This window comes from Tursiops truncatus, chromosome 12 (assembly GCF_011762595.2).
Source record: "Tursiops truncatus isolate mTurTru1 chromosome 12, mTurTru1.mat.Y, whole genome shotgun sequence".
NCBI lineage: Eukaryota > Metazoa > Chordata > Mammalia > Artiodactyla > Delphinidae > Tursiops > Tursiops truncatus.
This window is the reverse complement of record NC_047045.1, coordinates 38,113,725-38,132,899: the sequence shown is the minus strand read 5'-3', so window position 1 is coordinate 38,132,899 and position 19,175 is coordinate 38,113,725. Positions and strand designations below refer to the sequence as shown.

Below are 19,175 nucleotides of genomic sequence, written 5' to 3'. Positions count from 1 at the left end.
ATCTTCCAACAAACGAAAGTCCAGGACCAGATAGCTTCACAGGTGAATTCTATCGAACATTTAGGGAAGAGCTAATACCCATCCTTCTCAAACTCTTACAAAAAATTGCAGAGGAAGGAACACTCCCAAACTCATTCTAGGAGGCCACCATCACCCTGATACCAAAACCAGACAAAGATACTACAAAAAAAGGAAATTACAGACCAATATCACTGATGAATATAGATGCAAAAATCCTCAACCAAATACTAGCAAACAGAATCCAACAACACATTAAAAGGATCATACACCATGATCAAGTGGGATTTATCCCAGGGATGCAAGGATTCTTCAATATGTGCAAATCAATCAATGTGATACACCATATTAAAAAATTGAAGAATAAAAACCATATGATCATATCAATAGATGCAGAAAAGCCTTTTGACAAAATTCAACACCCATTTATGATAAAAACGCTCCAAAAAGTGGGCATAGAGGGAACCTACCTCAACATAATAAAGGCCATCTATGACAAACCCACAGCAAACATCATTCTCAATGGTGAAAAACTGAAAGCATTTCCTCTAAGATCAGGAACAAGACAAGGATGTCCACTCTCACCACTATTATTCAACATAGTTTTGGAAGTCCTAGCCACGGCAATCAGAGAAGAAAAAGAAATAAAAGGAATACAAATTAGAAAAGAAGAAGTAAAACGGTCACTGTTTGCAGATGACATGATACTATACATAGAGAATCCTAAAATGCCACCAGAAAACTACTTGAGCTAATCAATGAATTTGGTAAAGTTGCAGGATACAAAATTAATGCACAGAAATCTCTGGCATTCCTATACACTAATGAAGAAAAATCTGAAAGAGAAATTATGGAAACACTCCCATTTACCATTGCAACAAAAAGAATAAAATACCTGGGAGTAAACCTACCTAGGGAGACAAAAGACCTGTATGCAGGAAACTATAAGACACTGATGAAAGAAATTAAAGATGATTCCAACAGATGGGGAGATATACCATGTTCTTGGATTGAAAGAATCAATATTGTGAAAATGACTATACTACCCAAAACAATCTACAGATTCAGTGCAATCCCTATCAAATTACCAATGGCATTTTTTATGGAACTAGAACAAAAAATCTTACAATTTGTATGGAGACACAAAAGACCCCGAATAGCCAAAGCAATCTTGAGGGGAAAAAACGGAGCTGGAGGAATCAGACTCCCTGACTTCAGACTATACTACAGAGCTACAGTAATCAAGACAATATGGTACTGGCAAAAAAACAGAAACATAGATCAATGGAACAAGATAGAAAGCCCAGAGATAAACCCACGCACCTTTGGTCAACTAATCTATGACAAAGGAGGCAAGGATATACAATGGAGAAAAGACAGTCTCTTCAATAAATGGTGCTGGGAAAACTGGACAGCTACATGTAAAAGAATGAAATTAGAACACTCCCAAACACCATACACAAAAATAAACTCAAAATGGATTAGAGACCTAAATATAAGACTGGACACTATAAAACTCTTAGAGGAAAACATAGGAAGAACACTCTTTGACATAAATCACAGCAAGATCTTTTTTGATCCACCTCCTAGACAAATGGAAATAAAAACAAAAATAAACAAATGGGACCTAATGAAACTTCAAAGCTTTTGCACAGCAAAGGAAACCATAAACAAGACTAAAAAGACAACCCTCAGAATGGGAGAAAATATTTGCAAATGAATCAACAAAGGATTAATCTCCAAAATATATAAACAGCTCACGCAGCTCAATATCAAAAAAACAAACAAGCCAATCCAAAAATGGGCAGAATACCTAAATAGACATTTCTCCAAAGAAGACATACAGATGGCCAAGAAGCACATGAAAAGCTGCTCAGCATCACTAATTATTAGAGAAAGGCAGATCAAAAGTACAATGAAGTATCACCTCACACCAGTTAGAATGGGCTTCATCAGAAAATCTACAAACAACGAATGCTGGAGAGGGTATGGAGAAAAGGGAACCCTCTTCCACTGTTGGTGGGAATGTAAACTGTTACAGCCACTATGGAGAACAGTATGGAGATTCCTTAAAGAACTAAAAATAGAATTACCGTATGACCCAGCAATCCCACTACTGGGCATATACCCAGAGAAAACCACAATTCAAAAAGGCACATTCACCCCAACGTTCATTGCAGCACTATTTACAATAGCCAGGTCGTGGAAGCAACCTAAATGCCCATTGACAGACGAATGGAGAAAGAAGATGTGGTATATACATACAATGGAATATTACTCAGCCATAATAAGGAACGAAATTGGGTCGTTTGTTGAGACGTGGATGGATCTAGAGACTGTCATACAGAGTGAAGTAAGTCAGAAAGAGAAAAACAAATATCATAGATTAACGCATATATGTGGAACCTAGAAAAATGGTACAGGTGAACCGGTTTGCAGGGCAGAAATTGAGACACAGATGTAGAGAACAAACGTATGGACACCAAGGGGGTAAAGCCGCGGGGGAGTGGGGATCGTGGTGGGATGAATTGGGAGATTGGGATTGACATGTATACACTGATGTGTATAAAATGGATGACTAATAAGAACCTGCTGTATAAAAATAAATAAATAAATAGAAAAAACCTATTTATTAGGTTTATAGACATGTGTGTAATTAAAAAGAAAAACCACTACTGTTACCTTGATATCAATGTGCCAATCTGCTTTTTACCTATATTTACATGCTTGGTACTAGTACCTGTGGTGATTTAAGAAATACTGTTCATAGTGTGTTCTGTGTGTGCGTGTGTGTGTGTTTCATAAGAGATAAAATGGACAAATGAGTCACTGGCAAAAGAACAGCATGACTGTGCAGGGGAAAAATAAAACTTCATCCCTAAAAGGAATAAGGAGGCTATTTGAGGCTACTTTACAATCATCAGAGTCCACAACTATATACCTCATTAAAGAGTGTTTGCCTTCATTGATATGGCTGCAAAGAAAAAAAAAAAAAGTGATAGACAACAATTAGAAATATAGGGTATTTGTACAGGTTCATTTCAGTCTCTTTGTCTGCAAAATATAGCATTTCTAGTCTTTCATGAGAAGCGCCAAGCTAGAACCACCCAGCTGATCCACTTGTGAATTCCTGACCCAAAGCAATTGTGAAACACAATGAAAGTTTATTATTGTTTTTTGGGGGTTTTTTTGCGGTACACAGGCCTCTCCCTGTTGTGGCCTCTCCCGTTGCGGAGCACAGGCTCTGGACGCGCAGGCTCAGCGGCCATGGCTCACGGGCCCAGCCGCTCCGCAGCGTGTGGGATCTTCCCGGACCGGAGCACGAACCCGTGTCCCCTGCATCGGCAGGCGGACTCTCAACCACTGTGTCACCAGGGAAGCCCCTATTATTGTTTTAAGCCACTACGTTTGGGGTAATTTATTATACAGCAGTAGATAATATACTCATCCATGTCCTTTGCCATATAATTGTGATGCATGTGAACAGGATGTTCTTATATTCCCTTTAACCCTGAGCTTAGCCATTTGATTTGCTTTGGCTAATAGGAGGCTCTCTTGGTCCTCTGCCATCACCATGAGAAAAACATGTCCTGGCTAGACTGCTGGTCCAAGAAGAATGGGAGACACTTGGAGCAGAACCTCTCCACCCAGCCCAGAGACATGCAGTGAGAAGCAGAGCCACCCATCTAGATTAGCTGAATCCCAGCTGGTCCACAGACACATGAGCAATAATAAATGATTATTGTTTGAATCAACTGAGTCTGGGGGTAGCTTTACCACGAGTGAACTGGAGTCAGATGGAGTCAGAGAATCCATGGGAACCTGAAGGTCTAGGCCAAGCCCTTAATTAGGGTTCTGATTTGAGGAGCTAATTGGAGGCTTCTAGCCTGAGTACCGAAGCCTTGCCTTCTAGGGCTAGGACCCACTTAGTAACTGGAATGCCAACTGCCCCCTGGCTGGAGAGAGCAGAGGTTTGGTATTTGGAATTTCAGGAAATCCATGTCAAGACTGTTCACAAAGCACCTACAGTGGGGTTTTTTTGTGCTTTTCCTTACGTTTCCATAGTTTATTAATTCTCTTATGAAAAATCTGCATAATCACCACAAATAAAGTCATTTCAAAATCTGCACCTTCTTTTTGCCAGCACCAACTTCCTTCAGTCTGTTTTTGTGTTCTTTTCACTGTTTTCTTGAGATCTTTTTCTTCTCATAAAGACCATGTCTTGCAAGTCTGTGTTTGGCTTCATGAATTGTTAAGTCATGCTGAAGCCAGGTGTCTTGCCACTACCAAAATGGGTTTTTTTAAGCCAAATTCAAAGATGACATCAAGTGTGGTTTTGTACATTTTAGCAAGTTTTTCCCAAATTTCTGTCTAAGACACTGTTGCCTTCCTTCCCAGGATGAAGGTCATCAGTGATCATTTGTTTCCACTGAAGTAGTTGGTTGGTCATGCACTCCCTGGTTAGGATTTATACCATGTTGTTCATGATGGCAGTCAATCCTCAGCAGCCAGAGAGGACTACAGTGTTTTATATGGAGACATTATTGTGCAGTGTGAAAACAGAAGCACAGGATAGTGATGGAAAATTCAGAGCTTTGCAGACTATTCCCATAAAAATGGGTGAAGGTGGCCAGGGGAGGTTGACTAGAGAAAGGAAATAAGTGCATTTGAGTTCAAAGAAGCTAATTAACCTTATTAAAGTGGAATGGAGCTCATACTGAAAATTTTCTTTTATAGGTTAGAAATAGGAAAATTTCATTTTCCTTTCTTTGAAGTAAAAAATATCCCAAGTATATATACATGTAAAAAGTACCTTTAAAAGAAAACCTATTTTAAGAGGTTTGAAAGTGAAACAGTGAGTACAGTATAAAAGCATTAAGATACTCTGGGGTGTATTTCATTGGTACATTTACTCACAACCTGTCTCTCTCATTGTACCCAAGGCATGTATTAATGAGCTAATAAAACATGCCATGTCATGTTTTATTGTTTGCTGGGCATCTGTTCAATCTTGTATCACTCACATATCCAAGACTTCAAAGATGCTGGTGGTGGTGATAATAAATACCTATAATTTTACTAACATCCTTTTTTCATAAAGTAGACACAGTCTTAAGTCATTCGTTGCAAATAAAACTGTTGAATTTATTCAGATTTAAAAGTTATTGAGTATGGTTTAAATGTTTTTTATTATGAAATACATCAAGCATACAAAAGAGTGTATATGACAGATCTATACAGTTTAAAGACTGAAAATAAAATAAAACACCTAGGTGCCCACTACCACATTTAAGAAATAATGCTGTCTATATTTTTTTAGTCCACAAAATGTTTTTATTTAAAAGAAAAACCAGAAAATGTATTGTGAAGTAAGCTTATTAGAAATCAAATATAGGAATATTATATTAGATATGCAAAGGTGAGAAAGCAAAGGTTGATACAGATATGAAGAAGGCAGAAAAGCCCTTGGTGACTGAGAAAGCTAAGTGTGTATAATAGCCCTTTCGATTAAGCAGGCCCTCAAGTTTAGAGTGGGTATGGTTGGTGAATGTTTTTATTTGATAAATGTTTAAATTGAATTTGTACGCCATTTAGAGGTACTCCAGGTCACTCACTGTCAGCTATCGCAGCAAAGCATCTTAAAAGGCAGTTTATTTGCCTGAGAGATGAAGCATCACTATTAAGCTTGTAAATTGTTTAATAGAATACCATTTTGATCACAGGACAAGAATAGACCATTCAGAAAGTGAAGCCCAAGACCTCAATTACCATCTGTCTATATGCCAGTAAGTCCCGATTTAATCTCCATCCCAGATCACTACTGAATATTTTGCTGCTTATTCAATACTTCCACCTGGTGGTATCACAGGCATCTCAGACTCAGTACTTATAAGACCAGATGTATGACCTTTCTCTCCAAACCTATTCCCTTGTCCTCTGTCTTCATGAAGAGCACCACCATTCATCCAGGCTCTCAAGTCAAAAACTTACGAGTCATCCTTAATACTTCTGCCCCTCACCAGGCTTAGCCCCATGGCTGCCTTACTCCATCTCCTGTATCACCACCTTAGCCAGAAGCGTAACTGAGAGGGAGCAGAGAAAGCAAGTTGCTTTCCTCAGCACTCTCTTCAGTAGTAGACTGTGGTGGTTAAAAACAAACCAAAAAAAGGCCACAAATTCTTTAACTCTCCTCCCATTGTCTCCTATCGAGTGGTGAGGATATATGACCCTTGAACCTCAGTGGGCTTGTGGTCCCCTCAACTGATAGAATAGGGTAGAAGTGACACTACCTGAATTCTCAGGCTGGACCATAAAAGGGTCTCTTAGAATTGCTCACTCTCTTGAAATGCTCCCTGTCTCTGCCTCCTCTCAGAATTTAACCACCATGCAGTGAGAGACCATGGGTAGGTGCTCCAGCCCCCCATCCCAGATGGGCCTGATGTGTGGGGGACTCAGCCAGTTCATTGGAAGTGGACCTCTAGCAGTTCAGTTCTTGCAGCCCCAGCCCTCTGAATCATCGCTAGCTTTTTAGGCCTTCCCACCTGAGGCCCCAGACATCATGGAACAGAGACAAGCTGTCTTCTCTGTTCCCTTCCTGAGTTCCTGACCCACAGAATCTGTGATCATGATAAAATGGTGGTGGTTTTTTTGCCCGTGAGTTTTGGGGTAGTTTGTTACACAGAAATAGATAACTAGAATATAGATCTTTCCAACATGCTGGTTAAGACCATGCTGAAAAGATGTTGGGAGAAACAGTATAAATATACTTCCAAAACATCACTGATTGAATCCTAAGATTTATAGAGAAGGTAGTTACTTTATTCAGCTCGGGCTGCCATAACAAAATACCATAGACTGAGTGATTTAAACAACAGAAATTTATTTTCTCGCAGTTCTGGAGATGAGAAGTCCAAGATGAAGGTTCTAGCAATTCAGTTTCTGGTGAGAGCTGTCTTCCTGGTTTGCAGATGACCGCCTTCTTACTGTGCACTCACACAGTGGAGAGAAAGCCGAGCAAGCCCTCTGGTGTCTCTTGTTATAAGGACACTAATCCCTACCCTTATGACTAATTTAACCTTCTTTACATACTTACTGTAAATATAAACACACTGGCAGTTAGGGCTTCAACATATGAATTTTGCAAGGACACATACATTTGGTCCACAACAGTGGTCAAGAGCAGTACCTTGTTGATGCCCTCACTCCCCCACCATTGATGGCATAGGCTGCAGCCTGGCTTTACCCCATGCCTCCCCCTTTTGCATGGTCCAAGATGCCATCCTCTCTTGCCTGAGCAATTCCAGTTACCTCTTCCTTCTCCGTGTGTTCAATCCTCCCATCTTCTAGTCTTTCTCCACACCACCAGAGATCTCAAAATGCGGATCTGATGCTGCTGTTCCTTCATCTCAACCCCCAGTAACATCTCATCACTCCATGGATAAATACCGAAATCCTGACAGTGACCCAAAAGACCCTGCGTAATCCGACCCAGTCTATCCCTCCAACCTCACCTTGTACCATTTTTACCCTCACTGTCTGCATATCAGCCCCAGTAGCCTTCTCTCATTCCTCAGACAAAGCATTCTCCTTTGTATTTACAATCCTTGCATACTTCTTCACCTTTACTAACTTATCCCTTATTCATCCTTCCTGTGTCAGCTCAAGTGTCACTTCCTCAAGGAAACTACTCCCCAAAGCCCCAGTCTCAGTCAGGTTCTTTTATTACTGCTGTCATAAAAGTATGTTCATTTTCCCCATTGGAAGTATCTCAGTTTGCAGTTACATATTTATCTGTGTGGTTATCTGATTGTCTGGCTTCCCTTCTAGACTGTAAGAACTGTGAATGCAAGGACTCTCTGGTTTTCTCACTGGTGTGAACACCTAAAACAATGCCTTGTCTGTAGAAGAAACTCAGTAAATAAACGAATGAATGGAGGAAATACAAATGGTTAATCAATGAAATTACTTCCCATATTTAAATGAAATGCCACTTTTCACCTGTTAAATTCACAAGTAAAACAATAATTCTACTCAGTGACAAGACAGTTTCAAACTTGGCTGGTCAGTGTGCATATCAGAACCTTTCTATAAAACAACTTGCAGAATATTTTAAGAAACTTTAAAATGTTCAAATCTATTGTCCCAGTAATTCTAATCATAGACTCTATCTCTAGTAGCCAGCTTCCAAGGTGACCCCCAATGAGCCCCACCTCCTAGTATTCTGAGTCTAATTCCTTCCCATACTATACTAGGTTGGTCTGTGTGACCAATAGCATACGGCAGAAATGATGGTGTGTCACTTCCAAGATTAGGTTATGAAAGATTGTGACGCTTCCCCCCGGAGTGTGCTCTCACTCTCCCTCATTCTACTGGATCACTTGCTCTGGGGAAGCCAGCTACCATGTCATGGGAGCAGCCCTGCAGAGTGACCCACGTGGCAAGGAACTAACACCTGCTGCCAGCAACCACCCGAGTGAGCTTAAGAGTGTATTCTCCAGACCCTTTTTGTGGCTGTTGCCTGAGCAAACAGCTTGACCGCAGTCTCCTGAGACATCCTGAGCCGTAACCAGCCAGCTAAGCCATGCCTAGACTCCTGACCCTCAGAAACTCTGAGATAATAAGTGTGTGTTGTTTTAAGATGCTACATTTGTGGGTAATTTGCTATGTGGCAATAGATAACTAATACTCCATCCTAAGGAAATTCTTCCTAAAATGTTTTAATAGTTTGCTAATGTTGGCAATGCAGACTTTATATAGTATAAACATTTCTCATCTTAAGGAATGAATTAATTCATTGAAATGCTTTCAGCTGCAAAAAATGGGAAATCCAATTAAATAGATACAAAAGTAAGGAAACATGTTTTACTCTAACTGAGCATGCAGAGGTAGTCAGGCATCAAGGGACAGTTAACATGACAACTCCAGATATCAATGTTTTCTCTATATCTCTGTTCTGCTTCCTAGTGTCCTCTTTATTACCAAGCTTGTGGCAGTTTGGCTACAGTAGTCCTGGGTGTGGCTCATCAAGACAGAGCAACATCCACAGGTGCCACTTTTGCCTGGATCTCTTTCTGGGAGCTCTGCAGTATACTTTCCTCATGTCTTATTGCCTAGAATTGGACCACATGCCCATTCCTAAATTAATCATTGACAAGAGCAGTGACTACCTGAACAAAATTAGGGTTTGTTAGTAAAGAGAGAGAGGGAAGTAGATCCTCGGTGAGCGACTATCGTGTACACAGTAGGGAGCTATCTTATTTCACTTTTTGAGCAGCTCAGATTGCTCTTGCCTCTCAGTTCCCGCTGGCCACCACTATATGTCATCCCTGCTTACCTGGAATATAACTTAACCCCTAATGGATCTTCCAGTTGTTGCCCCTCCAGTCCAAACTGCCTCCGAAGCAACCCATCTAATTGCATGTGTAGTCATATAACTTCCTGCTAAAGACAGTTTTCTAGCATCTAAGTAATAAGATCCAACCCTCTGGACCTCTCACCTACCTGACTAGCCTTGTCCTTCTTCATCTACCTTTCCCACTGTCTGCTTCAACAATATGGAACTAATATTGATGCCCCAAAGTCATCTCATACCTTATCTTCCTGGCTAATTCCAGTTTATTATTCAGAACCTGATTCAGCTAACAGTTCTCCAACTGAAGCCTTCCTTGGTAAAACTAGTCACTCCCTTCTCTGTGCTGTAAGCATAGCTTTCTTTTCACATACCATACTAGTTCCTGTGTACTGTCTTTCTCCCTTACTGAACTTCTGCTAAAGGTCAAGGAGTAATACCTAATTCTCAAATCTGTAGTGCCTGGCTTAGTAAGCACACACAAAAATTAATTGAACTGCATCTACTGCACATTTACATGGTATATCAAGCACCAACATACACTGCACGTTTCACAGCAAGCCAAGTTTCCCTTTGGTGCTGTTTGTTCATCTTAAAGAATTAAGCAGCGTTCCCTACTGCCCCTACTGTGCAACCCCTCTGAAGACTATCTGCTGCCCTCTAGCTGTTCAAAGCTTTCCCCATCCCAAGGATACCCCTTGCTGAAGGATTTGAGCTGTAAAACAGTCTTCCCTTCTCCATCCTGACCCCTCCTCAACATATCATTCCCATACATCTCAGCAAGAACTGACTCGTGGGGAGTACAGGAAGGGGCTGGCTAGCCCTAGACCAAAGAATTCCTGACTTTTAAATTCCCTGATAACCATTCTCTCTAATGTGTGAGTAAAATTTTAATAGCTTTATTTATTATATAGAAGCACTTTTTAAAACAGACTTTAGTTATACATTTATCACATCTTATCAGTTTCTCTCCCATGATTTACCTAGATACCTACTTTACTGTCTCCAGTGTGATTGGATTATAAATCAAAGCAAATTATTTCATCCTATTAGATGATGCTGTTAAAATGTTATACTCTTTCCCCCTTCCTCAGGATTCCTGAAAAAATACTATGACATCTACTATTCCTAATCTTGTTACTTATATGCTCTAGATTCTTGGATCTTTTCAGTGGATATTATTAAAAGACTTAATTTACAGGTTTAAAATGCTTTGTTGATACATAAATGAAACGTGTCATTACTCTTAAATACAACCTACTTTTTAGACTGTATAAGATATTTTTAAGTATTTCTACTATGTATTAAGCAAAATAGAATCCGACTGCTATACAGCTAAGACCCATCTCTGCCATTTACTAATGTCTGATCATGATCGAAATACAGCCTTCAAGTCTCCTTACCTACTGAATGGGAATAATGATAATTAAGATTTTTGAGAGGTAATAGAATAATGAACATGAAAGTGTCATCACATATTGTTGACTCCCAGGAAATATTAGATTCTATTCTCCCCCTTGCTTTCTTCTTATCCCCAAATTTAGGGAGTCTTTCTGAAATTTTCCTTGACTTAAAAAAAATAAATAAAGCTGGTAAACATTTTGGCTGTTGTTTAGCTTCTCAAAATAGCTGAAAAGGCTAATTCAAAGCAAACATTTAAAATGGTGAAATGTGGCGTTAGATCTGATCTCTTATCAGACCCAAATTTATGCTGCATAAATATACAAAGATATATTTTACAGATAAATTATAAAGGTAGCAGCTCAGTATATGAATCTGAAAGAAGCATGACAACAGGAAATATTTGCATGCTTTCTTTAAAGTACTTTTAACACTCTTCTTCTCTGGTAATGTGAAAGATAGAAGTTTGGCTCGGCAGGTTCCGGTTGGGGCTTGAACATCTTCCTGAATCAATTAGTTTGCCTTTGTTCTGTGACCATGGACTAGACCTTTAATCCCAAGCAGCCACTTTACAAACACACTTTGGTTCCATGTAAATAGGTATGTACAAATGTATTACTACCATTAGGAAAGCAACTCAAAGTACACATTCCCCAGACAGCTCAGTAGCAGAACAGAATATTATATCTGAGTACAACCACCAGTGCCACTGTCTTGGGAAACATCATCTTGCAAGATTCAGGGTTTTTTTCCTGTGTGTTTTTTGAACTAACCTTGCTTGAGCAAAAAGGTCATGTTACAGTGAATGAGAGACCTACATTTTAAAAATTAATATCCTTCAGTCTGACAGTCCTTCAGTAGGTATGTTGACGTATATTACCTTTCTGAAAAAGAGAAAATCCCATCAAAAGTCAATGTTCACTGAATGTATCCTCCTTCTATAAACTGTACAGATGTAAGTTGATGCTGTAAGTATATCTGAATCTCATTTACTCTGACTGCTCTCATTCATTTCACACCAATTCTGTATATCTGATATCTGAAGATACTAATTCGGATGTGGTTATCAAACTAGTTTCTTGGTATTTTACAATTGTACATTAACTTTTCCTTTGTAATAGAGCATGCTCTCTTAATGTATACATGGCAAGCTGACAGAAATGAATAGAGGGACTTTGTTTCATTTGTAACCAAGGTCACGATAGGTAATAATTTAATGTTCAGGTAATAAATTTTCTGATTAATTTAGGAACAGAATTATTGACTTATGATCTGATTAACTTATGATAGCAGATTTCAAGGGACTATATATTAAGTGTTTCTCGGCTATCTGAATTTTCTAATTTTGTTTTCGGAGATCGTGTATTAATTGAATTAAAATGTAGAAATGGTGAATAATAAAATGTCTTAATCAGAATAAGGAAAATATAATAAAACTGAATCTTTGACCATTGGAGATCTTCCAAGAATTATTCTGAGATAGAACTGTATTGATTTATCTATTATATTAATATCCACATATAGATAGGTATAGATGTCATTCCTGTATTGTGAGCTTCTTGAGGACAGGCTATTCATTAATAAATATTATTAATAAATATATTCATGTCTATATTGCTTTACAAAGAACCTAACCCATAATAGAAACTAAATAAATGTTTGTTATATGAATACATGAGGATGGTATACAAACCACGAAAAGTTAATTGAGAATCATATAACTTTTTAAAATTTTAAGCATTTGAGACCAAGAAATGTAAAATTTTATATTCATTACCCTTTTTTCTTTTTTAGGAACTTTATTTTTTTTTTATTTTATTTTATTACATCTTTATTGGAGTATAATTGCTTTACAATGGTGTGTTAGTTTCTGCTTTATAACAAAGTGAATCAGTTATACATATACATATGTTCCCATATCTCTTCCCTCTTGTGTCTCCCTCCCTCCCACCCTCCCTATCCCACCCCTCTAGGTGGTCACAAAGCACCGAGCTGATCTCCCTGTGCTATGTGGCTGCTTCCTACTAGCTATCTATTTTACATTTGGTAGTGTATATTTGTCCATGCCACTCTCTCACTTCGCCCCAGCTTTCCCTCCCCCTTGAGTGTCCTCAAGTCCATTCTCTACATCTGCGTCTTTATTCCTGCCCTGCCACTAGGTTCATCAGTACCGTTTTTTTAGATTCCATATATGTACATTAGTTAGCATACGGTATTTCGTTTTTCTCTTTCTGACTTACTTCACTCCGTATGACAGACTCTACCAGTCATATTTGAGATGCCTGTTTCTTCACAGCCTCACCAACACTGAGTGATGCTTTAAGGCGGTGGAAAGTGGTTTGTTTGGTCAGAAGCCTCCAAATCAAGATGTTGTCAGGGTTGTATTCCTTCTGGAGGCTCTAGGGGAGAATCCCTTTCCTTGCCCTTTCTAGTTTCCACCTTCATTTCTTGGTTTGTGGCTTCATCCTCCATCTTCAGACCCTGCTGCCTCCCTTTTATGAGGATCCTTTTGACTGCATTAGGCTCATCCAGTTAATCTGGGATAATTCCTCCATCTCAAGATCCTGAATTAACATAACTGCAAAGTCCCCTTTACCATGTAAGGTAACATTCACAGACTCTAGGGATTAAGATGTGGCTATCTTTGTGGGGGACCATTGTTAGCCTATCACAGGGAGATTTGTCATTCATCTGTGATAGAAAGTGCACATACCTTGCCTTATTGTCTTTTGTCTTCTATTGTTTGTGGTTCTTTTGCTTTTATTTTTTGCTATGTAGAGTTTATCCTGATAAATTGTGTGAAATACAGAGCAGTCTTAATTTTCTTCCAGAAATCTATTCAGTTGTACCAGCACCATTTACTGAAAAGTCCAATTTTTCCCTAAAATATAGTAAATTCCTGTGTATAGTTTGATTGATTGCTGGACTTTCTATTTCGTTCCATCATTTGTCTATCTAAAAAGTGCACTTTTTATTTTTTAATTATCGAGGCTTTATAATATAGTATCTGGTAGGGCTAGACATCATTAGCTCTCCTCATCTACCCTTCTTCCCCCCACCTCACCCTACACTGCTCTTCTTTTTCATGGCTTCCTGCTTATTCTGGTTATTCTTCATGCTGTTTCCAATATGAACTTTAGAATCAGCTTGCCTAAGTTGGGGGGGAGGGGGAGGGGTGGTGTTAATTTTATTGGAGTAACTTTATGAGGTTGGATCTTACTATCTTTAAACATGATATGCCTTTATATTTATTTAACTTGCTTTCCTTCAGTAGTATTTTAACATTTTTTTATACCAATTTTGTACATTTCTAAGTTTATTCCCAGCTTTTAAATCTTTTTTTCATAGATATAATGTAAGAAAAGGCCCTATTTACAATACTTTCTGATTAGTTTTTATGTATGAAAGCTATGGTTACATCTATTATGTTAATTATAAATTATATTGATTTTATATGCTGCTACCTTACTGAATTATCTTCTTGTTTGTAGTTTTTTGGTTGAGTTTTGTATATTGGTCTTCCCCAATATACAGTTATACTGTCTTCAAATAGTGATACTTAAACTCTTCCTTTCTAATTTTTATACAGCTATCCTTTTCTTGCCTCTTCTATTACATTGTTAAATAGCAATGGTATTGTGTTCATCTCTGTCCTGTTCCTGATTTTAGGAAGAAGGGCTCATGTGTTTCCCCATAAAGTATTTGCTGACTTTTGGGTGATCATGCATGCTTGTACACACACACACACACATAAACACAGACACCTTTCACATTAAAGAAATATACATCTGGAATGAGGGCATTTTTTTTTCCTTGTTAAAATAGTTCCTGTTTCTGCAGAAACTTCATTATTAGATTAATCTGTGATGGATGAGTTATCATAATTCAAGTATACAGTTCTTTTTTTCTATCAACTATTCATTGTCATGCAATAGTAAAAGCATTAAAGATGCAGCAAGCTTACAAAGTACTATTTTCTAAAAGAAATAGCAGGCATTTTCTTCTTTATTATTGTACTTTTGGTTATGCAGACACTTTGATGTTATAAATTTTTATGTCTCCCATAAATCTGGTCAGAAATTACTTTTGATTTTGTTGATTAAGTTAAACAGTCTATAGTAGGATAGAGTACGGGGTACAAGTGGTCCAAAGTAAGATAAAAGACTACGATAAAAATGATAGATCTTAAAAAAGAAACTGGTTTATGCACTAAACATTTTGTGTTTTGGTCTAATATTAACATGACATCTGTGTAAAATGACAAAAAGAACCGATGTTGAATCACATCCGTTATATTTCCAGTCATTCTGCATTATCCCAGATGGCTAAATATGTTCTTTGCATGAAGTTTGAATTACTGTGTACGTTTAGTGTCCTATACGACATTTTTGTCATTGGTAGAGATTTCAGTAATTAAAATGGGAAACAGGAGCTTAGGTTATTTTCCTTACCAAAACTATGTTCCTTGGAACCACATTACTGTGATGGTTTTCGTGCTCTTGTACATTGGATGTCTTAAGCTGAGTGCAGGTTAGAGGATCCTTTCTGTATAATTACAGGAAGGTCTTTCTTTCCTTCAACACTGTGATCTGACCTGTGACAAATCTGTACCATAGTATGTAAATGGCTAACAAGTCAACTGCAAACCAACTGAATGTACAAATCTTAATGCCGGTGCTGAAATCTCTTCAGAATAGTGATCATGATCTCAAAGTTTATTTCAAAATTTGCAAGCATCAAGTGTCAGTCATAACTGAAGATGAAACACTAATGAATTTTCATGCTTTAGGTGTACTTGCTTTTTAGATTTTTTGGTTCTCTGCTATTTTTACCATACTGTTTCATTTAAATTTCCTACACGCAGGACTTCCCTGGTGGCGCAGTGGATAAGACTGCACTCCCAATTCAGGGGGCCTGGGTTGATCCCTTGTCAGGGAACTAGATCCCACATGCACGCCGCAACTAAGAGTTCACATGCCACAACTAAGGAGCCTGCATGCCACAACTAAGGAGCCCTGGAGCTGCAACCAAGGAGCCTGCCTGCCGCAACTAAGGAGCCCTTGAGCCTCAGCTAAGGAGCCCACCCACTGCAACTAAGACCCGGCACAACCAAATAAATAATTTTTTTTTTTAAATATAAATAAATTTCCTACACGCTAACTTCTTTTGTGCCATTGAAATAAAATTGCAGTATATTACATTTATAAAAAAAGAAGAAATACGCATCTGTTCCTGTTTTATTCAGTGCTTTTTTCCCATCAAGAATAGGAGTTGAGGGCTTCCCTGGTGGCGCAGTGGTTAAGAGTCCGCCTGTCGATGCAGAGGACACGGGTTCGTGCCCCGGTCCGAGAAGATCCCACATGCCGCGGAGCGGCTGGGCCCGTGAGCCATGGCCGCTGAGCCTGTGCGTCCGGAGCCTGTGCTTTGCAACGGGAGAGGCCACAACAGTGAGAGGCCCGCGTACTGCAAAATAAAGAAAGAAAGAAAGAAAGAAAGAATAGGAGCTGAATTTTGTCAAATGCATCTTTAGTATATCTGGAGAGATAATATGGTTTTTATCTAGGTTTATTAATATGATATTAACTTCACATATTTTAAAATCCATTCTCAGATTTCCAAAATTAAATGCTATCATTTATTCGCAATGTTTTATGAAGCAGTTTACGCACTGTTTCTCCCCAAGTGGCTTTTTGATTATTACACAATACTATGTTGCATATTTGTAACTGTTGCTATAAGTGAAACTCTCTTTTTGTTTAAAAGCATGTAAAATTAAGTTGAGAATTTGATCTGACCAATGGGTTGAAGATTCCCTTCAACATGGTGAAAGAGGTGGGGCTAAATCTAAGATCTTTTTTTAATGGTGTCTAAGTTTTCTTATTATTTTTTATTTTGTCCCCAAATAATGGTGGAAGGAGAAGGATTGTGGTATGGGCGGCAGGAAGTAAAGTGTTTGAGTTAATTAATCCTTCTGGATGGGTTCTAGTTAGTTTGAGGTTTCAAAGAAACACCGTAAAATGAGCATCATTATGTATATCGCTTCATCATTCTTGTCCTCAGAGAGCTAACTGCCTAAAGCAGAGCTGTCCACTAGGGTAGCCACCAGCTCCTTGTACCTATTGAGTACTTGAAATGTCACTAGTGATGTGCTGTAAGTGTAAAATATACACTGATTTTGAAAAGTTAGTGTAAAAAAAGAATGTAAAATATTATTAATAATTTTATATTGATTATATTTTTTATTTTATTATAGTAATATTTTAGATACATTGGGATAGATAAAATGTCATTAAGATTAATGTCACCTGTTTCTTTTCACTTTTTTAATGTAGCTACTAGCAAATTTTTAATTGCATATGGGGCTTACATTATAATTTCATTGGACATCACTGGTCTAGAGTCAGTAGGTATGTGTATGCTTATGCTTCCTTAAAGATACTACCATGATTTTCATAATGTAAAAAGATGAAATTAAATAAACTACAGTTATGTCTTCCCTTATCATCTTGTTTCTTCTTATGGGAATAAACTTTGATGAATAGTATGATCTAATCATACTCCATTGTAATGGGTTACCTTCTCTCTGATTTTTTCTATCTGCCTGCTTATAAGAGAATGCAGTTCCTTCACTATGCCCTTGACATTTTAACATAAGTTAAAGACAATAGGATTCTTGTGTTTTGGAATATTAGCACTTAATTAAGAACTGATATGAATCTAGAAGAGAGTTAGTTTGAAGGTCTAAGTTTCTAATTTTGCTTATAAGTATATTTTCATAGAAGTTCCCTAGCTCAAAATAAAATTTGCTTCAGCATTTCTTTCATTTTTTCCCAATTACCCTAAAAAAGCAGTTCCCACCTCCTTAGTTCTCTTTAGGTAGAGGTCAGGGTCAGCATCTTTTAGTTCTGTCTTGTTGCAACAGCCTGAGTGTTTTGAATAGTTCATTTTTTAATGCTTATTCTTCAAAAACCTAAACAAATTACTCCTCAAACCTTTTTAATCTTGGCTTTTGTTGCAATTTTTAGGAAAATCATATCACAGATGATATTGGAATATTAACTTGGAAGAAGCAGACTTTTCTCTCCCATGGTGCCTTATTAGCAAAGAGCTGCCAAGCTGCAATGGAATTAGCAAAGCATGATGCTGAGGTTCAGGATATGGCATTTCAGTATGGGAAGCACATGGCCATGAGTCATAAGGTATTTGCATACCCTTTCTATTTTTTCTGTATTTAAATAGCTAAAGTGATACACAAGAAACATTTTACCATTTAATGAACTGCTTTTATATCTCAAAAACTGTCTATTGAGTACATAAAATCTATCATTCGTGGTGGTTATTACATAATATAAACAGTACGATTGGTGAGTACTGTATAATTTTGATAGAAAGCTACAGCTTACTTAAACCATATTTGTGATGTTTGTCTCTTCTTACCACCTGAAAGGGTTCTTGAAAGAACTCTTGCAAATTATTAAATAACATGTAATGTTGTCAGTCACAAAATGGAAGAATATTTGCATTTTTGTTACAGTTCCCTTATAGTTCCTATGTAAAACAAACTGTGGAAAGTTAATGAAATTTAGAAATATATGGAGCAAAGTTGAAAGCTTTAATTCCAATAACTGATTCTTTTGAATGGGCATAATGAAATATAAAATGTCTCAAGATTAGCTGTTATTTTGTTACCTCCATGTATATGTAATTTTAAATTCCATTTAGTACGTATTTCTTAGATGCCATTTAAATAGCTCATAAGAAGGGGGAAATATATACAAAAATATGTAATATCTCCAGGTGAGTTTTTATGTCCTTTATTAAATCTTTGATTAATTTATTTATTATTTGATTATATTTATTAAATAAATATAATTTATGATCCTTACCGTGAACTTAAAAAGCAAAATAAAGGCTGCTGCCAAATAAAAAAGGAATATGTTAGGGGAAAACTATTTTAAAAGTTTTTTTAAGATGATTGTTAATCATATGAGCTGTTCTTTTGCTTATTAAAGTACATCTAAAAACTGAGTTCCTTAAGCTTAATTTTTCACTGTAGTAACTGGTGCTTTCTGAATATGACTAAAACATGCCAATGTATATGCATTTCACTGATTTAACTCTTTTCACTACTCCTTCTAGATAAATTCTGATCTTCAGCCTTTTATTAAAGAAAAGACCAGTGACTCCTTGACTTTTAATCTAAACTCAGCTCCTGTAGTCTTACATCAGGAGTTTCTTGGAAGAGATTTGTGGATTAAGCAGATCAGAGAGGTAAAATGAAATTACTCTTATTTTAGGTACCAATAGTATTTGGTTGATTTTAAAACATAACTCATATTTTATGATGATCTAAGACTGATCAGCCATATGGAGCATATAGATCAGTCATATAAGAGCTTATTCATAT

At 37.5% G+C, this 19,175-nt stretch overlaps 1 protein-coding gene across 4 annotated transcripts in view; it reads left to right on the top strand.

The window, feature by feature from the left end:
* The window catches only part of PDSS2 (decaprenyl diphosphate synthase subunit 2), a 267,116-nt gene that overhangs the window by 190,403 nt on the left and 57,538 nt on the right, over positions 1 to 19,175 (top strand). For all 4 annotated transcript variants that reach the window (XM_019929522.3, XM_019929521.3, XM_019929520.3 and 1 more), the window contains 2 exons: positions 17,794 to 17,967; positions 18,908 to 19,039. In XM_019929522.3, coding sequence (XP_019785081.1) covers positions 17,794 to 17,967; positions 18,908 to 19,039 — 306 coding nt within the window. The remainder of the gene's footprint in view (positions 1 to 17,793; positions 17,968 to 18,907; positions 19,040 to 19,175) is intronic.